The sequence below is a fragment of the Sceloporus undulatus genome, chromosome 8 (genome assembly GCF_019175285.1).
Source record: "Sceloporus undulatus isolate JIND9_A2432 ecotype Alabama chromosome 8, SceUnd_v1.1, whole genome shotgun sequence".
In the NCBI taxonomy this organism is placed as follows: Eukaryota; Metazoa; Chordata; class Lepidosauria; order Squamata; family Phrynosomatidae; genus Sceloporus; species Sceloporus undulatus.
Window position 1 is genome coordinate 3940258 of NC_056529.1, and position 22638 is coordinate 3962895.

At 43.9% G+C, this 22638-nt stretch overlaps 1 protein-coding gene across 4 annotated transcripts in view; it reads left to right on the forward strand.

Annotated features, from left to right (window-relative positions):
* PHAF1 (phagosome assembly factor 1) overlaps positions 1-22638 on the forward strand; it is a 38494-nt gene that overhangs the window by 5796 nt on the left and 10060 nt on the right. For 3 of the 4 annotated variants that reach the window (XM_042438178.1, XM_042438177.1, XM_042438179.1), the window contains 7 exons: positions 3912-4039; positions 11192-11274; positions 15157-15240; positions 18738-18781; positions 19969-20048; positions 21857-21951; positions 22164-22261. In XM_042438178.1, the coding sequence (XP_042294112.1) occupies positions 3976-4039; positions 11192-11274; positions 15157-15240; positions 18738-18781; positions 19969-20048; positions 21857-21951; positions 22164-22261 (548 nt within the window). In that variant the 5' untranslated portion in view covers positions 3912-3975. Of the gene's footprint in view, positions 1-3803; positions 3819-3911; positions 4040-11191; positions 11275-15156; positions 15241-18737; positions 18782-19968; positions 20049-21856; positions 21952-22163; positions 22262-22638 lie in introns of all 4 variants that reach the window. The other variant, XM_042438176.1, reaches the window with a different exon arrangement.

Here is a 22638-nt window from a genome sequence, read left to right on the forward strand (position 1 = left end):
CAACCCAGACACCAAGGTGAAGCAAACTGTTAACAAAATTGCCAGAGCGGCAGCCTTCGCAGCCGACGGCACCCTTGACGCTGTCCAACAGTGCGCTCGAGCACAGGCGGCAGCGGTGGCAGTCCGCAGACAGTTCTGGCTTAAGAACTGGAACGTGGACTCCAGGTCCAAGCAGAACCTGGCCTTTACCCCATTCCTTGGCTCCAAGTTGTTTGGAGAATCTCTAGAGCCAGTACTAGTAGAGGGAAAGGACAAGAAAAAAGCTCTTCCCACTTCCAAGAAAAGGGACGATAAGAGACAGTATAGGAACCGCTCTTCCTTTCGCTCCAACCAATCATCCTACCCCTCTTCCTCCAATTCCTTTCGAGCCAGGGAGTCCAGGCCCAACAGGTCGCAGTGGGGAGACTCAAAGTTTAGCAAGCAGTCAAAACCTCCCTTCCCCTCCAAGGAGGGAGCGGGGCCCAAACAGCCCCGCAAAAATAATTCACAATGACGCCGTTCCGCCAGTAGGAGGCAGGCTGCAGGGATTTGGTCACGTTTGGGAGACATCCACCTCAGACAAATGGGTCCTGGATACCATTCGTCAGGGCTACAGGATAACATTCCGTCGCACACCTCCAGACAAGTTTATACCGTCTCCCAGATCAGCCGACCCCAACAAACACCGCCTCCTACTGGAGGCCATCGAGCGCTTACTGCGCATCAAGGCCATCGAACCTGTTCCGAGACAAGAGAGGGGACTAGGATGCTATTCCACCTTCTTCCTCGTCCCCAAGAAAAACGGATCCTGGAGAGCCATCCTGAACCTCAGAGGGGTCAACCGGTTCGTCCTAAAGAAAAAATTCAGAATGGAGACCCTCAAGTCCATCTTAGACAGTCTCCAGCCGGAGGACTACCTCTCTTCGCTGGACTTACAAGATGCTTACCTTCATATTTTGATTCACCCATCCTCGAGGAGGTTCCTCAGATTCAGATATGGCAAGCGTCACTACCAGTACAGAGCCCTTCCCTTTGGGCTAGCCTCCTCCCCCAGGGTCTTCACCAAGATCATGGTGGCACTGGTAGCCCTCTGGAGAACCCAGCGGTTGCACGTCTACCCCTACCTCGACGACCTTCTCATCCGGTCACCTTCCAGACTCCAGGGCATCCAGGACGTCAACCACATCCTCACGTCTCTCCACGATCACGGCTTCCTCCTGAATCTGGAAAAGAGCTCGCTGACCCCAGGTCAGCAGATTCACCATTTGGGGGCCATAATAGACACACGGTCGGGGACTGTGCGCCTACCTCTAGACCGCATCCAGTCCATACAGAGCGCCATATCAAAGGCCCTGGAGGCCGCGCGCCCCAGCCTCCAGCTCTTGGCCCACCTCCAGGGCCTTATGATCGCAGCCATTCAATGCCTTCCCTGGGCAAGATTTCACTCCAGACCCCTGCAATGGCTCCTCCTACCTCACCAGCGGGCCATCATGCTCAGGAGACACAAGACGATCCACCTCCCCAGCGAAGTGAGGCAGTCGTTTCGCTGGTGGATGTCCAAGGCAATCCACCGAGGCCGCCAGATTTGGAGACCCCCGAGCGTCCAGGTCACGACGGATGCCAGCCTCCGGGGCTGGGGAGCGATATGCGGGACACAGCTAGCCCAGGGCAAATGGAGCCCAGAAGAGCGGACACACAGCATCAACTGGCTGGAGCTCCGGGCAATTCGGCTTTCTCTTCTCGCCTTCAGTCAGTCGATCCACCAGAGATCAGTCCTGGTCAGGACGGACAACACCACAGCCAAGGCCCATGTCAATCGTCAAGGCGGAACCAGATCCAGGTCCCTGATGAACGAGGCCCGTTCCCTTCTAACATGGGCAGAGGCCAACCTCCTAACTCTGGAGGCCGAGCACCTTCAAGGATCCCTAAACTCAAAAGCCGATTGGCTAAGCAGAGTGGACATCGACCAGGGAGAGTGGAGTCTCCATCCTCAGACCTTCCAGATCATCAAGGACAGACTCGGCCAACCCGTACTGGACCTGTTCGCCTCCCCCGCCAACGCCAAGACGCCCAGGTTTCTCTCAAGATTCCGGACAGAAGGGGCCGAAGGAATGGATGCCCTCAACTGCCAATGGCCTCCGGGCCTTCTCTACGCCTTCCCACCGACTCCGCTGCTCACGAAGCTCCTAGCCAAAATACGCAGGACCAACGCACAGGTCATCCTCGTGGCTCCAGCGTGGCCGCGGCGGCCCTGGTTCTCAGAGATTCTCGCCATGGCAACTCAAGGGTTCGCCCTTCCACTCAGAACGGATCTCCTCACGCAAGGACAGATCCACCACCCGGACCCAGCCTGGCTACGGCTTCACGCCTGGAAATTGAACGCCGCATGCTGAAGGGATACGGCTACTCTTCGGAAGTGGTTGACTCCATTCTCGCTTCGAGACGCCAATCGACAAATAGAATCTACGAATACACCTTTAGGACATTCAGGAGGTGGTGCAAGGTCAAAAACAAGGACTTCATCAAAATCTCTGTTCCAACAGTGCTCCAGTTCTTACAGGACGGCTTCCTCCAGGGACTGCGGCCCAACACCGTCAAGAGACAAGTGGCAGCCATCACCTCCATCCTACCCCATGACGACGCAGCCAGGATATCCCAGCACCCCCATATCCGCAGGCTCCTCAAGGGGGTCGCCAACATGGCGCCCCCAACGAAACATCGATTCCCGTCCTGGGACCTGCATAAAGTCCTCAAGGCCTTAACAATCCCGCCTTTCGAGCCACTGAGGGAGGTACCCCTCAAGTTCCTGACCTTCAAGACACTATTACTGACGGCGCTCACATCAGCAAGGCGCGTGTCCGAAATTGGTGCCCTATCCATCCGCAAAGAATTGTGCATCATCAGGCCGGACTCTATTATCCTCAGACCTGACCCAACCTTTATCCCTAAAGTCAATTCGGTCTTCCACACCTCCCAGGACATCGTCCTTCCGTCTTTCTGCCCCCGTCCCAAGGAGGATCTCGAAAAGTGCTGGCATACTCTCGATGTTCGCAGAGCCATAAAAATCTACCTCAAGAGAACAGCCACTTTCAGGAGATCGGAGTCCCTATTTATATCCTTTCGGCCTAACTCCAAGGGCAAAAAAGTATCGCGCCCTACCTTGGCAAGGTGGATCAAACAGTGTATCGTCCAGTGCTACAGGTCACTCAAGCTACAACCACCGGCGGACATCACCGCTCACTCGACGAGAAGTGCGGCTACCTCCGCGGCTCTGTCCACCAACGCCCCGTTGGCTGAAATCTGCAGAGCGGCCACTTGGAAGTCCCCGTCAACCTTCACCAGACACTATAAACTAGATCTCTTCCAGTCATCAGAGGCGGCCTTCGGCCGGAGGGTTTTACAACACGTCTTATCGGATCCGCCCTCCGCGCCAGTCAGCCCTCCCTAGTACCTGGCCTGCTTTTCCAAATCCCGAAGTCAGGATGCTCGGCTCCTTCTCTGCTGCTAAATGGAACGTTGGACTTACCTGAGAGACGTCCCTTTACAGCAGAGAAGGTGCGAGCATCCTCCCCACCCTGTTCTGCCTACTGGCGCGGGTGGGCGGCTTAGCTCAAACCACCTTATACCTTGCTTCCAGGCTTTAAATCGACTGGGGTTCCTGGGTAGCTCCGCCCGCAAGGGCGAGGGGGCCAGGGCCCGGTCACTCCTTTTGTTCTTTTGTTCCTACCTGCCTACCAGGAGCTAGTGGGCGGAGCCACCCGAAGTCAGGATGCTCGCACCTTCTCTGCTGTAAAGGGACGTCTCTCAGGTAAGTCCAACGTTCCAGTTTCCTTGTAAAGGTTTGAGCAAGAGGGACTGTTTACCTCTTTCTTTGGGTTATGACCTCAGAAGGATGACACATAAACTAAGGTGTGTTACTCTCTCTGTTCCAGGCCAAACAACAGCAACATTGTGAACCTGCCGTGCGATAACTGGGCTGTTCTTCTGCCTGGGCCAATGCTAGATCTGGAAGTGGTTCCCGAGCGATCTCTTGGGAATGAGCAATGGGAATTCACCTTGGGTAAGTGCTTTGTTGCCTTTTGCCAGCATCTTATTTATCTGAGAAAGGATGGCGAAGGATGGACCCTAATAGAAGCAGCAACTGTGATGCAGAATTAATGCAGTTGGACACTGGCGTGGCTCAGGGCTGTGATATTTTGGGATTTGTAGTTTTGTGAGCGTGCTTTTGAGACGCAGCGACACCAGTCTGCTATTTAACCTTCTCTGTCAGAGAGCTCTGGTGCCTCACCAAACTACAGATCCCAGGATTCTGTAGGATGGAGCCATGATGGTTAAAACAGCGTCAGACTGCATTAACTCTGCAGTGTGGCTGCAGTCAGAGAGATTCCTTCTGCTTTTCTCAGCTGTAATAAATGCAGATTTGTCTAAAGTGTTAGAAATATTATGATAATGTAGAAGGGGAAAAATTGAGAGCCTCTTTACACACTGTACAGAACGAAGTGGAAGGTGGCAGGAGTGAGACTAGAAGTTTGTCCTCCCCTATATAAAACACTATCTGCACGTAGTGAGTTAGCACTTCAGGAAGAGATTTAGCATAACTGTCCGTCCCTTTGGTGTGCTAACTTACTGTGTGCAAGTTTCAAGAAGTTTTGGAAGTGTTTTAAAGAAGGCTTCACGCATAATAGATTTTGGAAGTGTGTCACCCAGAATTACGTACTTTTAATTCTGCAAAACTTGTTGGGTGTAGATTTTTCTCCAGGTGCCCTTAAACAGGGTCATGTTTTGTTTATGCTTTGCTTTGGCACTTCCTCCTCTTGTAATTCAAGCATGTTTAGCAACACCCATCCAAAATCACATGGCGATGGCTCAGAACAACTGGCATTTGCCCTGTTGGAAGCAGAGTTCCTGAAAGCTATTGAGTATTTTTCCAGACAAGCATTGAGTCCACCTTAGGTACTTGAGCGAAGGCTGGGAGTTGATGCAGCTATTCTTTGTTAGGAGAATAAACAGAAAAGGCCTCTGAAGTGATTTGAGAGATATTAGTTGTGTCGGGAGGAGCCCTCAGTGGGAAGGAAGCTGATTCATTCCTGCCATTTCATGATACTCTTCAAGTTGCCTTGGAGATCTTTACAGATAGAAACTCAGAAAATTGTTTTGGATTGGTTGTCAAAGACCACATGGCCAGAGAAAGAGAAAGTGGAATATAATGGTTAGAGTAGAAGTGAGCAAAGTATGACTTTCGGGCTGAATGCACAAACCCTTTACACACATACCTGGGACAGACAGGTTGTCTTAATTCAGTCCCATGCTGGGTTATCCTGGACTGGTCAGTGATTTGGCCAGTGCCACTTCACAAGGTTGTTGTAAGGATAAACAGAATACACCTCTGTGTAACACTATGAGCTTCTTGGAAGAAAAGCAGGAGCAAATACAGACCAACAGAACAATCTGAAGCTAGCTGAAGATTCAGTTCTTATTCTAGTCTTGTCTTGAGTATGTAGCAGATCTGTCCTACTAGATTTTCATATTGCATTGGATCACAGCCAACCATTTGCTGTTTGCATTACTTGGTGGTAGCATCAACGACATTTTTTTAAAAGCATTATGGTGTTGCATAATAGAACTGGCTTAATATCATTAGCTCATAAGAAATACCAGAGATCATTGTGTCGGGTTACAGACTGCCGAAAAGTGGCGGCATGCACCCGCCTGTTTCCCCGCTGGATTGGGGCCTCAGCAGCCAGAGCGGCAGCCGCTGAAGCCCCGATCTGCCGCTTTCCATGCCACGGGGAAGCGGCAAAACGGCGCTTCCCTGCTGCCTGGAAAGGGGTGTCCTTGGGGCTCCAAACCCCAAGGACACCCCGCGATGGCAAGGAGGAGGAGAAATTCTCCTCTGCGTTGCTGGGTGCAGCCATCTGAAGGCTGTGCCCAGCGATGCAAAGCCAGGAAGGAGCTCCGAAACAGAGCTCCTTCCGGGGCCTTGGAAAGGGTGCACTAGGCGCCCTGGGGCGGCCCCAATACGTCACAACCGCGCTGCCTCGTTTGGAGGTGGCGCGGTCGTGACATAGTGATGGCGGCAGCCGTGTGGAATGGCCGCTGCCATTTTCTATGCACAGAGCACGTGCTAGGGTTAGGGGCGTCCGGAAAGGATGCCCCTTTCTAACCCTAGTATGCACTCGTCGCGTACTTTAAGGCCCGTTTGTAACGGGCCTGTGTTAAGTTTCTCTTTGTTACCTTAGTAAGAGGTGTGATGCTGGGAATTAAAAACCTTATAGAAAAGGGGTTACTCAGGCTTGCAAAAGGGTGCTTCCATGTTGCTATGCTCATAGGTAAATATGTGTGTGTGTGTAGATAGGTAGGTAGGTACATATGTATCCCCATTTGTAAAAAATGGAGTCAACCTATGCTAGCACATAGGTGATGCATGTCTAAACTAGGTTACCAGAGAGAATTTGTTCTTCCCTAGAGATCTTAATTTTTTACAAATCGGGAAACCTATCTATACTCAATGAGAGTATTTCTGGATCAGGGAATAATTAGTTATGGTTTACTCTCAGTTCAGAGCAGGACAGACTGCACATAATACATGGCTCGGAGGACAGTGCCCAGACCTAACCTACATTCCTCCCTTGTCTTGCACATGAAAAACTAAAAACTGTCTGGATTTTGTTATACCACAGTTTCCTGTTGGATATTAACCACAGTTTCTTTCTTTGGATATAATGGGAAACTGTGGTTTAAGGTGGCCAGGAAGCTTTCCATTACATTGTGCAAGAGGAAAGAGCTGGTGTATACAAGGTTTGTTGCTATGATTTACATGAAGAAAAAAGCCTGCATGTGTTTAAGAGCCAGGCCACTGTTTGCTATAACAGGCAGCAGTGCAATTGAGATATTAGCAAATCAGGGAGTTCAAGTTGGAGAAAAGAGGAATCTTTCCATTTCTTAGTACAGTAACTGCTGTGATTGCATTTCTACTCTCCTGTTGGGCTATCTGCAGGTACCTTGCTGTTCCCTGCTGATCCATAGTTCTTAATACATGCAACTGCTGCATGAACCACATCTGTCATGCACCTCACACTTCTTAGGCCCAATTCTGAACTGTCCTTTGTACAGATTATCCCTGTGCTGACTTGTGGAGCTCTGTGGAATTTAGTCAGGGTCATTTTCTAGTCTAGCATGCCAGTATGTGTAATACTGACTTAGACCCAATTTGGAAGGGCCTTTATAAAAGTGTCTACATTTGTAGAGTTACCAGCTACAGCTAAAATGTCCTGCAGCCTGATGGTACAGGTTGAGTATCCTTTATCCAGAATTCCTAAATGTGATATAGGCTGTATCCACATTGTAGAAATAAAGCAGTCTGGTACCACTTTAACTGTCATGACTTTATCCTACAGGATCCTGGGTTTTGGAGTTTGGCGAGGCACCAAAGCTCTCTGACTGACCAGGCTAAATACCAAACTACAAATCCAGGGGACAGAGCTATAACAGTGGTGTCAAATTGTTTTATTTCTGCAGTGTGGATTAGCTCATAGTCCAAGATCCACAATTGTCCACATGGGCGGCTGGGATAGCAACATCTTTGCTTTCCAATGGTTCCATGTACACAAACTTTTTTTCAGGCACAAAATTATTTAGAGATATTATATATAAAATCATCTTGACCCTATGTTTATAAGGTCTATATGAGGAACCGGTTTGAAAATAGTGTTAATAACTCTGTTGAGTCCCAGGTGTCTGATACCAGTATAGCCTTCAGTTTGCAAAGTGCTGATCTAGCTATCTATACTGCAACACCTTCCGTCAAGCATGCACAATCCAGTATATGTTGACATGTTTTACTTAGTTGGACATGGGTTCCTGTTCTGTGCTGGAGGCTCAAAGCAGGTACTTATGTATTAATAAACATCAGCAAAAATGACTATAAATCTTTAAAATCTTCCTTATCTGTATAACCCTAGTTATGCAGAGTCTGCCCAGACAAAGAAGGCTTGTATTGCTTTAGGGTTGCACCACTGCTGAGCAGTGCCTCAGGCGCCGATGCTGTGGGGCAGCAGTGAAAGCCCTATTTGAGGACAGAGTTGTACATGCAGCAGAGTCATCTAATTTGAAGCCTCGGACTAGTGGTGAAAGATATAATTCCGTGATCAGTTTTGAAGGAAAATTCAAAATCCATCTGACCTCTGAATATGGAGAGAGGACGGGGTGCCATCTCTCGCTTTGCCTCTTGGACTATCCATGTTCTGCTTAAAGCAGTGGATTCAAGCTACAGGAAAAGAGATTCCACCTAAACCTTAGGAGGAACTTTTCAATAGTGGAAGGCGCTACCTTGGAGTGTGGTGGTGTCTCCTTCTTTGGAGGTTTTTAAACAGAGGCTGGATGGCCATCTGTTGCGGGTGCTTTGACGGTGTATTCCTGCATGGCAAAATGAGGTTGGACTGGGTGGCCCATGGGGGTCTCTCCCAACTCTGATTCCTGAGCTAGGGCTCTGGTGAACTTCTAGAGATGTATATTTCCTCATGCTTGCCAGATGTGTTGGACTTCAGTCCCCATCCGCCTGAAATTATTGTGCCACCTGAAGCTGGTGAGAGTTGGATTCCAACCCATTTGGTTGGCACCACATTGGAGGAGGCCGAATTGTAATTTTTGTGTTCTTTGTTTCCAGGGGTGGGGGGTATTTCATAAAGTTAGTGCTAGCAATGACAGACCCTTTCAGTTCTTCCATAAATTAGTTGAAATGTGCAACATCTGTCTTTTGAACAGAATGTTGTCTCCTTTTTTTTTTTACTATATAACAGAGCAAGAAAGCAGGAACATTGCTGCCCATCTCAGTATTTAGCACAGTGGTGATGATAAATAATTTTGGAAAGAGCATGTTCTGTGGCACTCTGAATGCTGGCAAGGAATCTCCTTTGGGAATCCCCAAGTAGCAAGCACCGCTGGAACTCATCCATTAGTAATGCTTCCTGAATTTCCCTGAAATCACTGACACATCACTAGTTGTGGTACTAAGTTGTTGTGCAACTGTGTCATAACTTGAATTGTGTCTGAATTGGAAATGCAAAGGCAAGGGGGAGGGAATAGAAAAATTGCCAGTCTCCTCTGAGAGAGAGAAAAATAAAGCATGGAAAGCACATTGAGTTTGTTTTCTGAAACTAAGAGGACTGGAGTCTGAATGCATGAGAAACTGCCTGTATGCCACAAGGCTTTAATAATAATAATAAATAGTAAAGAAGTAGGGAACTGTGGTCCTCCAGATGATATTGGATTGCAGCAGTACCTTTTTTTAGGCCAGTCAAAATGCACAAAATACATATTGCAAGCTTTTAAAGCTCCACTGGCTTCTTGAAGAGCGTAAATGAAATACAGAGGGACACACTAGCCAAGGAACAGCTATGCAAGGTTAGTGCATTAACCTTAGGCTGAGTTGAGTCAGACAAGAGATTAAGAATCCGTTTTTCTGTCTACATCTATAAAGAAAGCCTGGTTCCAATCTTGTCACTATGTGGTTGGGGGAGAGATGGGAACACCTATAGGCTGTGAATCCCTGCCTTCAGATCAGTCTGAAAAACAAAGCCATTTCTAGTCTGGATGGCTGAAAGGCTCACACTTTACTGGAAGCCCTCTCTGTCCAGCACACAAGTTCTATTGTCTCTCCTAATTGACGTTTGCTTTAGGCTGGAGGTTGCATCAGTAGAAGAGATCTTGCTGCTTGCTAAAGAGAAGCTGTTTTTGTACAAGCTGCTCTTCCATCCAGAAATGTTGAAACGTCTAGTTGAGAAACCAGGATGCTTCCTGGAAAACCACTGACTTGCTAATAGGATAATTTAGCAATATTAGGAAAGAGGTGTCTCTAAACTATGTGGTTTGGTTAACATGGAGGGGTGTGTGTGTGATTACTTAAAAGTTTGCCAATCCATCTTTTTCTCTCTTGTTCCTTGAGGCTTGCGCACTTGTTTCCTGCAAGCTTACTATGCAAGTTTAATATCTGACCTGTAAAGTCACCTAATTCCAGATCAGGGTGATTTGATGGTGCTAGAATCAGCTTCTGCACTGTTTTGAAAACTACCTGTACCATCCAAAGTTGTCTCTGTACGTATGGCTTTTGTATATGAGGTTGGACTATACTTGTGTTGGGACAGTGTGAATGAACTTAGTACATAAGAAAGCCTGCCCATAAAAAGGCTGGCTACCAGTTGGATTAGACTACAGTCCCCACCATGGCTGGAGATTATGGCAATTGTAGCCCAGCACATCTGTTATGCATCATCTTGGGAGGAGGCTGATGTGAGGGGATATTCTAGTATTTTACTTGTAGGCCCCCTTAAAATACCTTCTGATTATTTGGACAGCACTTTTTGAAGTTAATAGCATCTCCTGACCATGTCATGGGTTTAGGCGATAATTTGCAAGTGCTCTTTATTTGTAAAATGACAGCCCACAAAATAATTCTGCTAGTGAAAAATGGTAATAATATTTGAGTGACTTGTTTCTTTACCAGTAGGTTTCCTCCTGTTCGCTCTCAGACCAAGCCCACTTCTCCATCGCTCTGCCTGTTAAATGATTTGAACAGTACGGATTAGAAAAGCATGTTCCCTTCCTGCGCTTATTACACAGTCACTTGAGCATACCTGATGCATGATAAACAAGAGATGTTGAGGTGAATACTGATAGGCTACACAGTGGTGCAGCTGTTTCTGGATAAGCTAATGCTACTTCTGGATAATAATTTACCTCCCTTGCCCCAGCCACTCAAAAACTAAAACTATTGGTTCATGTCTGGCATTTGTAAAGATACATATTGGCCTATTGAACAGTAATTTTACACACTTCCAAATTTTAAATGCACACTTAAAAACACAGCACGCAAAGAGGAGTCCAGGTTAGATATATAAAATGGGAATGTGTGAGTTTTATTGCATTTTTTAAAACCAGGCTATTAATGTGGATCATCTGTTTATCATCTTCTGTGTGTCATCTCCAGAAAATGGTCTGATTTGGTAGCTAAGCACAGCCTTTCCTTTTTGGAAACACAAGTTCCTTCTAATTGGATGAGAAATTTCGTCACGGGATGGAAACATGTTTGTTGTTCATCTTGTTCTTGGCCAGTGAGCCAATATTGCCACATGTTGACCCTGCTAAGCAAACAGGTTTCTGCCAGCATGGCTAAGCAGAAGCAACATCTATAACTCTTGACATTTTCTTTTTGCAGGAATGCCATTGGCTCAGGCTGTAGCAATTCTTCAGAAACACTGTCGTATCATCAAAAATGTGCAGGTTCTCTACAGTGAGCAGGTATGTCCAGCTACCTTGCTTCAATTTGCTCGGTGTAATAAATAGCCTACGAGGAATGGAAGGATCTGTCAATATTGTGCAATGCCATTGTTTGCATTCTCTGGTCCCATGACACCCAGTCATGCTTCACAGCTCCCACATCCTGGAACATGTGGCTTTCTAAAAATTACATTCCACTTTCTGTATATATTTATATGGTAATTAGCAATATTTGTTTTTGGTCTAAAGGTTTGCTGTGTGACCTGATACTATATTTGCTTGCAGTTTTAAGGGACCGTTCCAGTATTTAGCTTTTCACAAAAGATGAACTTGGGAGCTGAGGGAAATGATGAGAAGTGGGAAAGAAGCTTTGTAATGGAAAGAATTAAACATATTCATTCTGTTCTATTAACTGGACCATTGAAAACCTATTTCAGGATCTTTTTGGTACAGGTTGAGTCTGCTCTAACTGAAATGCTTGAGACCAGAAAGGTTTTGGATTTCAGACTTTTTTCAGATTTTGGAATATTTGCACACACACACATATAATGAAATAGCCTAGAGATGGGATCCAAGCCTAAACATTAAATTCAGTTACACTTTGTATACCCTCTTATACATACCTGGTCCCAAGCATTTTGGATAGAGAATACTCAACCTGTACTAATTTAAATGATTGCTTGAAATGAGGGATAGATACATCTGTCAAATTCATTAATACTATTTCATATTTCTCATTAAAAATCACGCAAGCTCAAAATCTTGTGCATAATTCATGTATATTCCTACTGCTTGTCCATTAGCAATGATAAATATGGCCCTGATTGAGGCTGCTCTGCTTTAGCTGAGCCCTGAATTAAAGCTAAGCACCTGTGTCTGTCAAATATCTGCATATTGCCACCTTGCTTAGCCTTTCCTTTCTTGCTTCCTTTTTGTTGAAATGCAGCACAGGTTTGGAAAGGAACTTTCCACTTCTTCTTACAGCTCTAAGCTTGGAGCTGTTGGGAGCGGGACAGACTTGAAGCTCTGTTTTGATTCCTTAGATGTATGCCCTTTCGAAGCTATTCTTGCCTGATTAGAAGATTTGCTGAAGAGGAAAGTAAGCTGTAGGCAGCAGTAATGATCAAGTGTTACTTCAAAGGGCTTCTGCTCTCCTTTTGGCTCTGGCAGCCATACATAAACATTCTGTGCAGAAGACTCTCTAACAAGGCTTGAGTCATTGGGCTAATGATATGGTACCAAAGCCTGCTGCTTGATAATATTTTCCTCACATTGTGGCTAGCTATGTCCAGATTCTTGTCGACTAGTCTTGCTGCTTTGGGGGAACTTTTCAAAGAAATAGCCGCGTTAAGTCTCTTGCAGCATAAAAAGGTGGAAGGAAGGAGGAGGAAAAATATGGCTGCACCTTTAAGACCTGTTTTGCATAAGTTTTTGTGGATTTAAATTCATCACTTCTTCAGATGCAGTACTGAGTAGTATTAAAGCCTCAGGTACAAAACGTATTCATACAGTTGTGGGAGTGGGATAGAATATAATAGGATCCAGAAAGATGCAAAACATGACCCTTGCCCTAAGTTTTTAAAGGGCTGCATAAGGCGATACAGGTCTTTCCGATTTTCACAGTGGTCAGTTAGTGTTGACATGTGAAAGCAATACATCAGTTTATTGAAAGTCAGTTTCCCTGGGTTCAAAACTCTCTGTGAAATAGTGAGGACACTTATATTAATGTATGTAGTGTGTCATGGAGCCATTGTCTTTGTTCCTACTTCTGCTAATGGATTGTAATTTGTGAATATAACTTAATTCAGTTGTTTCTCTTTCTAGTCTTCCTTTGTAATTTCCATGTTCAAGGACTGCAAACTGTAAATTCCCTCACTGTGTGTCCAGGAAGGTTGAAATGTTCTGCAACTGGTTTTTGCGTATCACCATTTCTAATGTCAGATTTGTGTCCTCTAATCCTCTTGCGTGGAGACTGTTTGTCCAATGGGGAGAACGACTTCTAATATGGGGGCACTGGTTAGGGAGTGCTGATGCCCATCAGGGTTCCTTAGCCCCTCTGCTATGTGGCTTGGTTTGTGCAAAATTATGCAGTGTAGACCACAATAGAGAATGCTACCTTTCTTCAGTGGTGGGATTGCGTTCGCCTGTGACGCAAGAGGCTATGTTGACGATAGTGGTTTCTCATGTCAGACGAGCTTTTGCTGAGGAGCCAGACTAAATGTGCCAAACAGTTACTAAGCAGCAGCACAAATGTGTGAGTGTCGGGGTGTGTGTGTGTGACACTTGCAGATAATCTCTCAGGCCTGTTACAGACTGCCAAAATAAAGCTGCTTCGGGTCTCTTTGGAGTATGCTATTTAAATGATGCATGGGTCCTAAATGTCTGGAGGCCGTGCCAAAGCCACACTCCATTCCAGAGCACTGGAGTGCAGCTTTGGTGTAGCTTCTGGATTCTTAGGGTGCATGCATCATTTAAACAGCATACCTCCAAAGAGACCAGAAGCAGCTTTATTTTGGCAGTCTGTAACAGGCCTCAGAGACAATGGCAGTGGTACTATAGCTAACACTTGTCAGTACTGCACAGAAGGAGGCATGGTAAACCTCCTTTTGGAAGATTTTTAACCACAAAAACCTTACAATGAGGCAATTCAAAATGAAACAAGAGATAGTGCCAGATGGCACCCAGTGAGCTACTGAGGTGGAGCAGAGGACAACTACGAGTAGCACTGTAGCTGATAACACAACTGGACTCATGCCGAAAATTTTATTATTGGTGCCTTGTTTATGGGACAAGAAAAAATGACGTAGAGGCTTTGGTCCAGGGACCTGCTTTAATAATAGTAACTACTAATAATATGAAATCATACACATAGCAGCTCAAAGGGATGCTGAAAAGACTTGGGTGCACCCAGCTGGATAGTATTATAAAAACTAAACTTCAAGCCTTCACCTTAGCCACAATAACTTCTTCTTCGTGGTCTCTGCGAATCATACAAATGGGTTTCACTGCGCCTGCGCAGTGCTGCTCGGAACCTACTGGAATCACTGGGCAGAGTTTACTCTGCAACATATTGAAACTTTTTGGCGGTAACTCCGCCCACCCGTTATAAGGCCCCTGCCTTCCCGCTCTTGCCCTCGACTGCCCAACGGAGTGTGACGCTTGGTATACAGGGTACAAGCGGCTGAAATGCTATTGGTTGCAGCTTTGTTGTATCAGCACCTAAAAAACCGCAGACAGTTCTGAAATATTTTTCTGCAACCGAAGGCCTAGATCCAGTTGCTGGTCTTAACTAAAGTAGACCTGTTGATCGCTGTCATTTATATAACTTTTCAGCAATTGGTTCAGTGACTCTTCTGTAGTTGGGACCAGCGATTGGTTTCAGGCCAAAACTTTGACTTCATTTCTAAACCTCCAGATAAGGGTCCAATGTTTAGCATTCTTCTCTGCTATAATGAAGTAGTGGTTCAGGGGGAGTAATTCTCAGGCCTCTTTTTCCCCATCAAAGCATGATTTTGTTTTCTGCTGACAGTGTGAGAAAATCCTCTCCTTTGTGATGTGATTCAGTTGTTCAACCTAAGCTAGAAGTGCCAGGTTTGCCTCTTCTTTTTTTTTCCTTTTGTGAAAGCAATGAGCCATTTGAGTTCTTCAACTGCCGTGTAAATCTTGCCCATAGCCCTTGAAATGCCATTTAAATGGGTAAATGGAGAGGATTTGGCAACTACAGCCTTTATTCTGTCAATTTTCTGGCAGCAGTTGTTCATGGAGCAAACAACCATTCCTTATGCCAGTTGGGAGAAACCAGTCTCAAGGTTCTTTTGCCTGGCTTTCTGTCACAGAGAAAATCTGCCTTCCCAAACATTGCCTCTCCCATTTGGAAACTTAACTTCTCCTTTTGTTTTCCAGTCTCCTCTTAGCCATGACCTCATCCTTAACCTGACTCAGGACGGAATCAAACTGCTGTTTGATGCTTTCAATCAAAGACTCAAGGTAAATGATTAAACTGAAAGTGCATTTCTGCTCCTTTTGTATAAGGCTGAAATGTGCACATTTTTGCTGCTGAGGTTGAATACAACAAGAATAGCAACAGTGCTCTGTACAGCATAGTTACTCTTTCTGTTAGCTGTTGTGTGTGACTGCTTATATGCAACGAGTTTCGTTTTCTGGGTTGTGATGAGGCCAGTATGAGAAGATTGCATTGCTTTGATAAGGTAGTTGTGTTTAGGTATTCTTTACAGGATGTGTCCATGGCTAACAAATGGGAATGAAGGTGAGTATTTAGGGATCAGAATACAAATTTCGAGTATACAAGAGCTGGTGTCATTTATTTTTGGTTATTACAAGAATTCTTTCTCCCAAAACCCCAGCTTGTAAACTGTGTAGTTCTCCTCCTCCAACAATCTCGTGTTGGAGAGTGGGTGGGCCAGCAGGGATGGGATCCAGCTATTTTCCTATAGCTGGATACTGTACAAATACATTCTCGTCCAAAGACCTCGAGGGACCCTGGAGATCCCGACAGATGCCTGTCCTAGTGGGTCCAGTAATGGGAAAATATCCAGGTACATCCCCACCAATCTCTCCACTCGCTAACAACACACAAATGGCTGTGTTGGGCAGGATATACTGCTTGCAAGGTGGGTTCAGGGAATAGTGGCAAGACATAGCCAACAAGATGCACCTATGTGAGACAAGAACATCTCCTGAGGCAGGATCTCAGCCAAGGTTTCAGATACAGCCTTGCAACTAGAGTTTTTTAAGTAGCTGTAGGCCAGTGGTACTCAAGCTTTGGTTCCTCATTCATTTCAGTTTCTAGAAGTCCCTGCTAGCTTCACATAGCAGTCAGGGATTCTGGGAGCTAAAGTTCAAATCATCTGGAAGAGCAAAGACTGAGACTTCATGCTGTAGAGAATGTGATCAGTTTTCTACCAAAATGCCTCCCATGTCTTTGTACACACGGTTACTGTGTAAATGGACAATTGCTAATTCAGATTTCCCTTCTCATCCTTTAACTTGTCTTTATTTCCTTTCTCTCTTTATTCCTTCCTCTCTCCATTCCACCTTTTCCATTGCACGTTAGGTCAGGTCCAATACCCTTTTCTTTTCCTCTTGTCCTGTTCATCTGATGTCCACTCTTGTGGTGTCTGTCCCCAATCCCATCCTCAGCCTTCATCTCAGATCTTTGCCTCTTTCCTTCCTGCAGCCCCTTATCTAGATTATTAGGGTTACCTGGTTTTATTTTTTCTTGCATGAGAAGTATTAATTTGAACACCACAGCTGTTCCTCTTTCCCCAAAAGTCTAAACCAAATTGTAGTCACAGAAAACACCAGATAATTTTGATTGTTTAAGAACCATAATAAATCTTTAACTGTTTTCGATGGTGAAGAAATATGTTTTCCTTGATAGTCTTTTTTATTTTGGTATTGCTTATACATTATTTTGCTTAGTTCTCTTCTCTTTTTGTGGGAGCCTTTTTCTCTTAATATATAACTCTGCTTTTTTAGCAGCCTGCAAAGTGCTTTTGGTGAATGGTCAATTGTGCACAAATCAATAGTATGCTATTAAACTTTCACAACTGATTTCTTAGGCAGATCCATCATGTGTAGCTCGAAATGTACTTCTGGGGGTTATTAGTGCTGATTTAAGACTGCTTCTGAGCATATGCCAACAGCAACTATATGGAGGAGTTTCTGCTCTGACAACATACCTGGTAACCAACACTCAAACAACCTGATGAAGTGGACTACAGTGGTGCCTCGGGATACGAAATTAATTCGTTCCGCCATTCCTTTCGTAACCCGAAAATTTCGTAACCCGAAATACTCCGTTAGCACTGGAAAGCCTATGGCAGCATTTGAATTTTGCGCCGAAATGAATTTCATAACCCGAAAAATATTTCGTAACCCGAAACAGTTTTTGCCAATCCGACTTTTTCGTATCCCGGAAATTTCGTAACGCGATCATTTCGTATCCCGAGGCACCACTGTATTTTAGAAGTGGGCATAACCTTCAGTAGGATTACTGCACATTACCATGCCTTACTGTAGGTCTCACTTGCTATGTTTAAATTAATAATAATAGAGAAATACAGCCGGCCTTCCATATACATGGATTCAACCATTCACAACTTGGGAAATACATATGTTACAATATATAATTCTAAAAGGCAAACCTCAATTTTGCTATTTTATATAAGGGACATCTTTTCACTATGCCATTGTACATAATGGGACTTGAGCATCCACAGATTTTGGTATCCATTGGGGTTCCTGCAACCCAACCCCAGCAGATATCAAGGGCCCACTGTAATAATAATATTATATTATTTTATATCAATTAAGAAATGGTTGGGTTTTTTCACCATCCGAAATTGATATATATCCTTATTAAAGTTTGTGTCCCTGGTTGGCTTGTGGGACTGTAATTATTTATCTGAATACAAATTAAGCATAAATATAGATCATCTGATGGTTACTAGAGCTGTCTCCTACAAAATGGACATGTTGCTTGGAGGTACTGCTATAAGCTGTTCTATCTCTTCATCTTGATTAAATGCATTTAATGAGGTTTTTATTCCAAGCGGTGATTTTTGAGTGTGTGTGTGTGCAATTTTTTGCCCAAGGAAAACTGTTGCCTTCATTAAATTCATTCAGACTGTTGTCTTTTCTAAGATACTGTAGTGTTCCCTTTAATTGGTCAATTAAATACACTAATGGCCTGAAAATTAATCTAATTAATAAATGGATGGCATTTCTAGTAAGATAGTCCACATAGTTTGCTTCTGAAGCCCCATATTTTTGTCCTCATTCCATATTTTGTTTATTTTTTCCTCTTCCTCAGATCATTGCATCCTATTTCTACTTATTCTTGCTGTTGTATAATGTCCAGCACGATTATGGTGCTTGTATTCAGAACCTCATTAAATCTGTCTTCTTCCCCATTTTGCCAGGAACAAGGCTATGCAGTCAATTTCTCAGCATAGAGTTCAAGAGCATAACTTTCTGCCTGCCACCAAAGGAGCATGGTCTCAGTTGCCCAGACCTCTGAGTAGAGAATAGAAGAAACAGTCTTCTCCTGTAACATTCGTCCCTCCTGCCTCTACTGTAGTTTCCTCCTCACATTTCTTTTGCAGTCACTATGCCTTGCCCCTCATATACCCTCTTGTTCCATGATAGCTATCAACCAGTCAGTCAGATCTGCTCCATTTTCATGACACTAGAACAACATATGAGGAACACTCCTTGCAAAAATTAAAAAGGAGGGCTCCTGAAGGGAACAGATATTCCTATTTTCCTCTGCTCACAGGTTCCCTTGTTATGTCTGAACTGAGTCTCGCTTGTGCTTTCCTTTCATCCCCGTAAACTTACAAGGCAATATGTGAGCGTATTAATAGTGTTTTTCCTTGTAATTTTCTCTTTCTTCTCCAGATCCCAAGAGCCAATTCTTATCTTTCATACTTTTAAAATGTTTTTTCCTGTTTTCTCTTTAGGTGATTGAAGTTTATGACTTGACTAAAGTGAAGTTAAAATATTGGTAAGTCACTGATCAGAGAAACGTAGTTGTCTACAGGTTGAGTCTCCCTTATCCGAAATGCTGGGGACCAGAAGTGGTTTTGAGGCTGGATTTTTTTCATACTCTGGAACATTCACCTGTACATCGGACACATTGGAGATGAAACCCATATCTAAACGTGAAATTCATTTATGTGTTGTATACACCTAACACACATAGCCTGAAGGTAATTTGATATACAGTTGATATGCATGAATCAAAATTTCTGTACATCGAATCATCCAAAAGAAAGGTGTATATCTCAGCCACCTATATGGACAATTTAGAATATTTCTGGTTTCCAGATAAGGGATACTCAACCTGTATTCCTTTTCCCACTTAGAGTTCAATGGCCACTGGATGTATTGTTTAGCTCTGCTTGTTTCAAATGAGCTTTTTGCCTCCCCATATAGTCCCTTTGTTCCTCTCGTCTCCTTCCTTCAAAGGTTAGTCAAAACTGGAAATTGACTACAATTAAAAATTACCATTTCTAATTACCCATCTCAGCACAATCTGGGTCTAGGATATTAAATGACAGTGTTGGTTTAAAACTGTTTGTGGTTCTGAATAATAGTCAGTGGTCAGGAATGCTGGGCATTAAGAGTCTTTAAAAAGAAAACAGCTGGAGAACTGTACTTTGCTGCCTTGGATCTATGTGGCAGTGCCAAAGAGCTATTGAAAACAGAAAACCAGTGAACTTGGCTTACCGTGGTTTTGTTATTGTTCCCTAGAATATCTTACTCAACCTAGCGAAGCAAGCAATTGAAAGAAAAGTCTCTCTTACCTGTGATTAAAAATGTATCAAGTAGTTTTTGCTGGTTGCTTTCCAAAAGACCTTCATTCAGAATTTCACAGGAAGCTTCGTTGTTATATTTGAGTTCATTTGCTTAAGAGCCAAAACCTGAAAACTTAACATGGAATCCCAGATTAAATTCAGGCAAGGGATTCATTTTATTTTGGCTTCAAGTGCCCAGGGTTGTTGTTTTTGGTTTTTTAAATGAAAATAATATCTGGATGATTCTGGAAGTAGTTGAGATCAGCATCAATTGGGAAGGGATCTTGAAGTACTTTGCTTCCTTGAGAGTCACTTTGAACTAATGCAGAGAACATTGATGCAATATTGATTAAGAAATGTTCATTCCTCCCCCTCTCCCTTTCTTTCTTCCCAGTGGTGTTCATTTTAACTCTCAGGCTATTGCTCCAACTATAGAACAAATTGATCAGTCTTTTGGAGCAACCCATCCAGGAGGTAAGTTGCAGCTCTTGACATACATTATGTACATGTGGAGACTTGCCTTGCTGGCTGTGTCCATAAGAATCAACAAGACTTTCCTCTTACTGGATTTGAAAGCCAGACATGTGATAGAATAGTGCCATCACTACTTGGATAGATACACATTTTTGTCCTGGGACAAGTGCACTCTTTGTTTTTTCATTATTTTTTCTTAATGTGTCTGTTATAGTCTCTAGTCAAGCAAGTTTTGCAGGTTACTAGAGTGCTTTACAAAATCCAGTTAGGCCAGAAAAGGGTGTACTCCACAGGAAACAATGCCACTTCCAAAATGCCTCCAGTTCTTACATTTTTGTTGGCATCCCAACAAAACCATATGACAGTTCACCGTGAGTAGCGTCACTGGGAGGGCATCCTGATTCCTTGTTTCTGGGCTTTGTAGGTGGTTTGCCCTGCTTTCCCCAATTGCTTGGCACTACTGAGCCCTGGCTTTATTCCCCCAGTCCCAACCCAGAATCTACCCTTCTTTCCGCCAGCACAGTTTCTTAGCTGTAGCTTATATTTGCCAAACCTGACTATGGATGTATGTACATAGTAGAAATAATGCAGTTTGACACCACTTTAAATTCCATAGCTTCTTCCTATGGAGCTTTGGGATTTGTAATTTTACAGAGTTTTGGTGCCTCACAAAAATACAAATCCTAGGATTCTGTAGGACAGAGCCAGGACAGTGGTGTCAAACTGCATTACTTCTACAGTGTAGATGCACCCTATAAGAAACTTTTCCACCACTTTATATAGTTTTTGTGTTGGCTGGTGCTTCATTTTACTGGAGTTATAAGAGAAAAAAACACAGTTTGACCAAAAAAAAGCCCATAACCAGTGGCCCTTCAAACTGAAGCAGGTGTTCAACGAATGGAAGCCACATAATTAAAAGTTGGACATGGGTTGGCATTCATTACCAATAAAGCTCTTCCCAGATGCATTTTGCTCCGTAGCCTTCATTTCTCACAAGAGAGGTTCAGAAAGGCTCTTACTGTAAATCTACACAAAAATGTATTGAGAATGGCTGGAGGGTATATGTAAGTGGTTAAAAACTGTCTCTGGGGATGCTTTTTCTCAGAAGGGATGCGTGCCAGCTTCCCCATACTGCATGGGCAAGATCTTTTGCTGATACTATTTCTAATACTAACTTACTATAATGAGAGGCCTCTCCTTCATGGGGTCCTTGTACGTCGAAGCTGACTTGACAGCAGTTAACAGCAGCAACATATTTACATAGCACCATTTCTAAGAGCTAGTAGCAGTATCAGTAAATTTGCTCAGCATTCATCTCTTAGAGAAAAAGAGGGTTGTGCACAAGGACGTCCACTGAGGAAGAGGAGTTGCTTTTATAGCAACATCTATGCATTCTTAACTTGTTTGATGCATTTGAAAACCACCTTTCAAGTACATAGATGATGGGGCATAGCTTAGTGACATGTTTTGCATGGAAAATGTCCCATGCTCAAGCCTTGCTGTGTAAAGATGAAAAGGTTCTTGAGTATCAGGTGCTGGGCACAGTCTGTCTGAGACTGTTGTTGTTAATTTGTTTGTTGAAAAGATCGAATGTGGTCCCACATCTGTGTCTATACTCGGCTCCCACCACCGCTCCATATTTTTCAGTAGATATTTGTAATTGTCAAAAAAACCAAGCTGAAGATCCACGTATTTTGCCGTAGTTGTTCTGGGCATACTCTGATAAATGTCTAAACTGCTCAGCAGTGATGCCAGGCTGGAAAGGGAAGAATAACTGTTTTTATGTCTCTGTGTGTGTCTTTCTCCAGTGTACAACTCTGCTGAGCAGCTATTCCACCTCAACTTTAGAGGACTGTCTTTTTCCTTTCAGTTGGACTCATGGACTGAGACTCCAAAATATGAGGTCAGAAATCTGGGTTAACAAATTAATTAGTAAACAGAGTAGTTACTGTGTTTTGAAGAGCTTAGTGATTGACTCCTTTTGACTTAATGTATTGCTTTTGTGGGTGTTTCACAGGTCTTTGCAGATCATGCTAACACATCTTTTTGCAGCTGTTTGTTTTTTTATGTTTGCATGCTGTACAGTCAAAAATGTCTCTATTTTAATCTCCACAGCCAAACTTTGCCCATGGCCTAGCTTCTCTGCAAATTCCCCATGGCGCAACTGTGAAACGCATGTACATCTACAGTGGAAACAGCCTACAGGATACCAAGTACGTAACTCTTGTCTTGCATGCAAGGTTTCCAAACAAATAGTAAATAGTAAATAGCTGTCTTTTTATTTGCACGTAATTATGCATATGAAGGCGGGAGAGAAATTTGTTTGACTGATATTTTATTTTGGAGCTGTCAGATGAACAGGCAATTTAAACTACAGTTATTATTTGGTTTATTTACCTCTCCAGATACTTGGATGCACTTTGTCACTATATAACAAGAATGCATCCAAACTGTTTATGTTAGAGGAAAATGCGCTGAAAATGCATATATTAATAAAAGTATGCAAAATTGCACCATAGAATTATTATATATATTGGTTTCTTAAAATACTGTGTTTATAGTACATCTCAAGCCAGCAAGGTGGGCACAG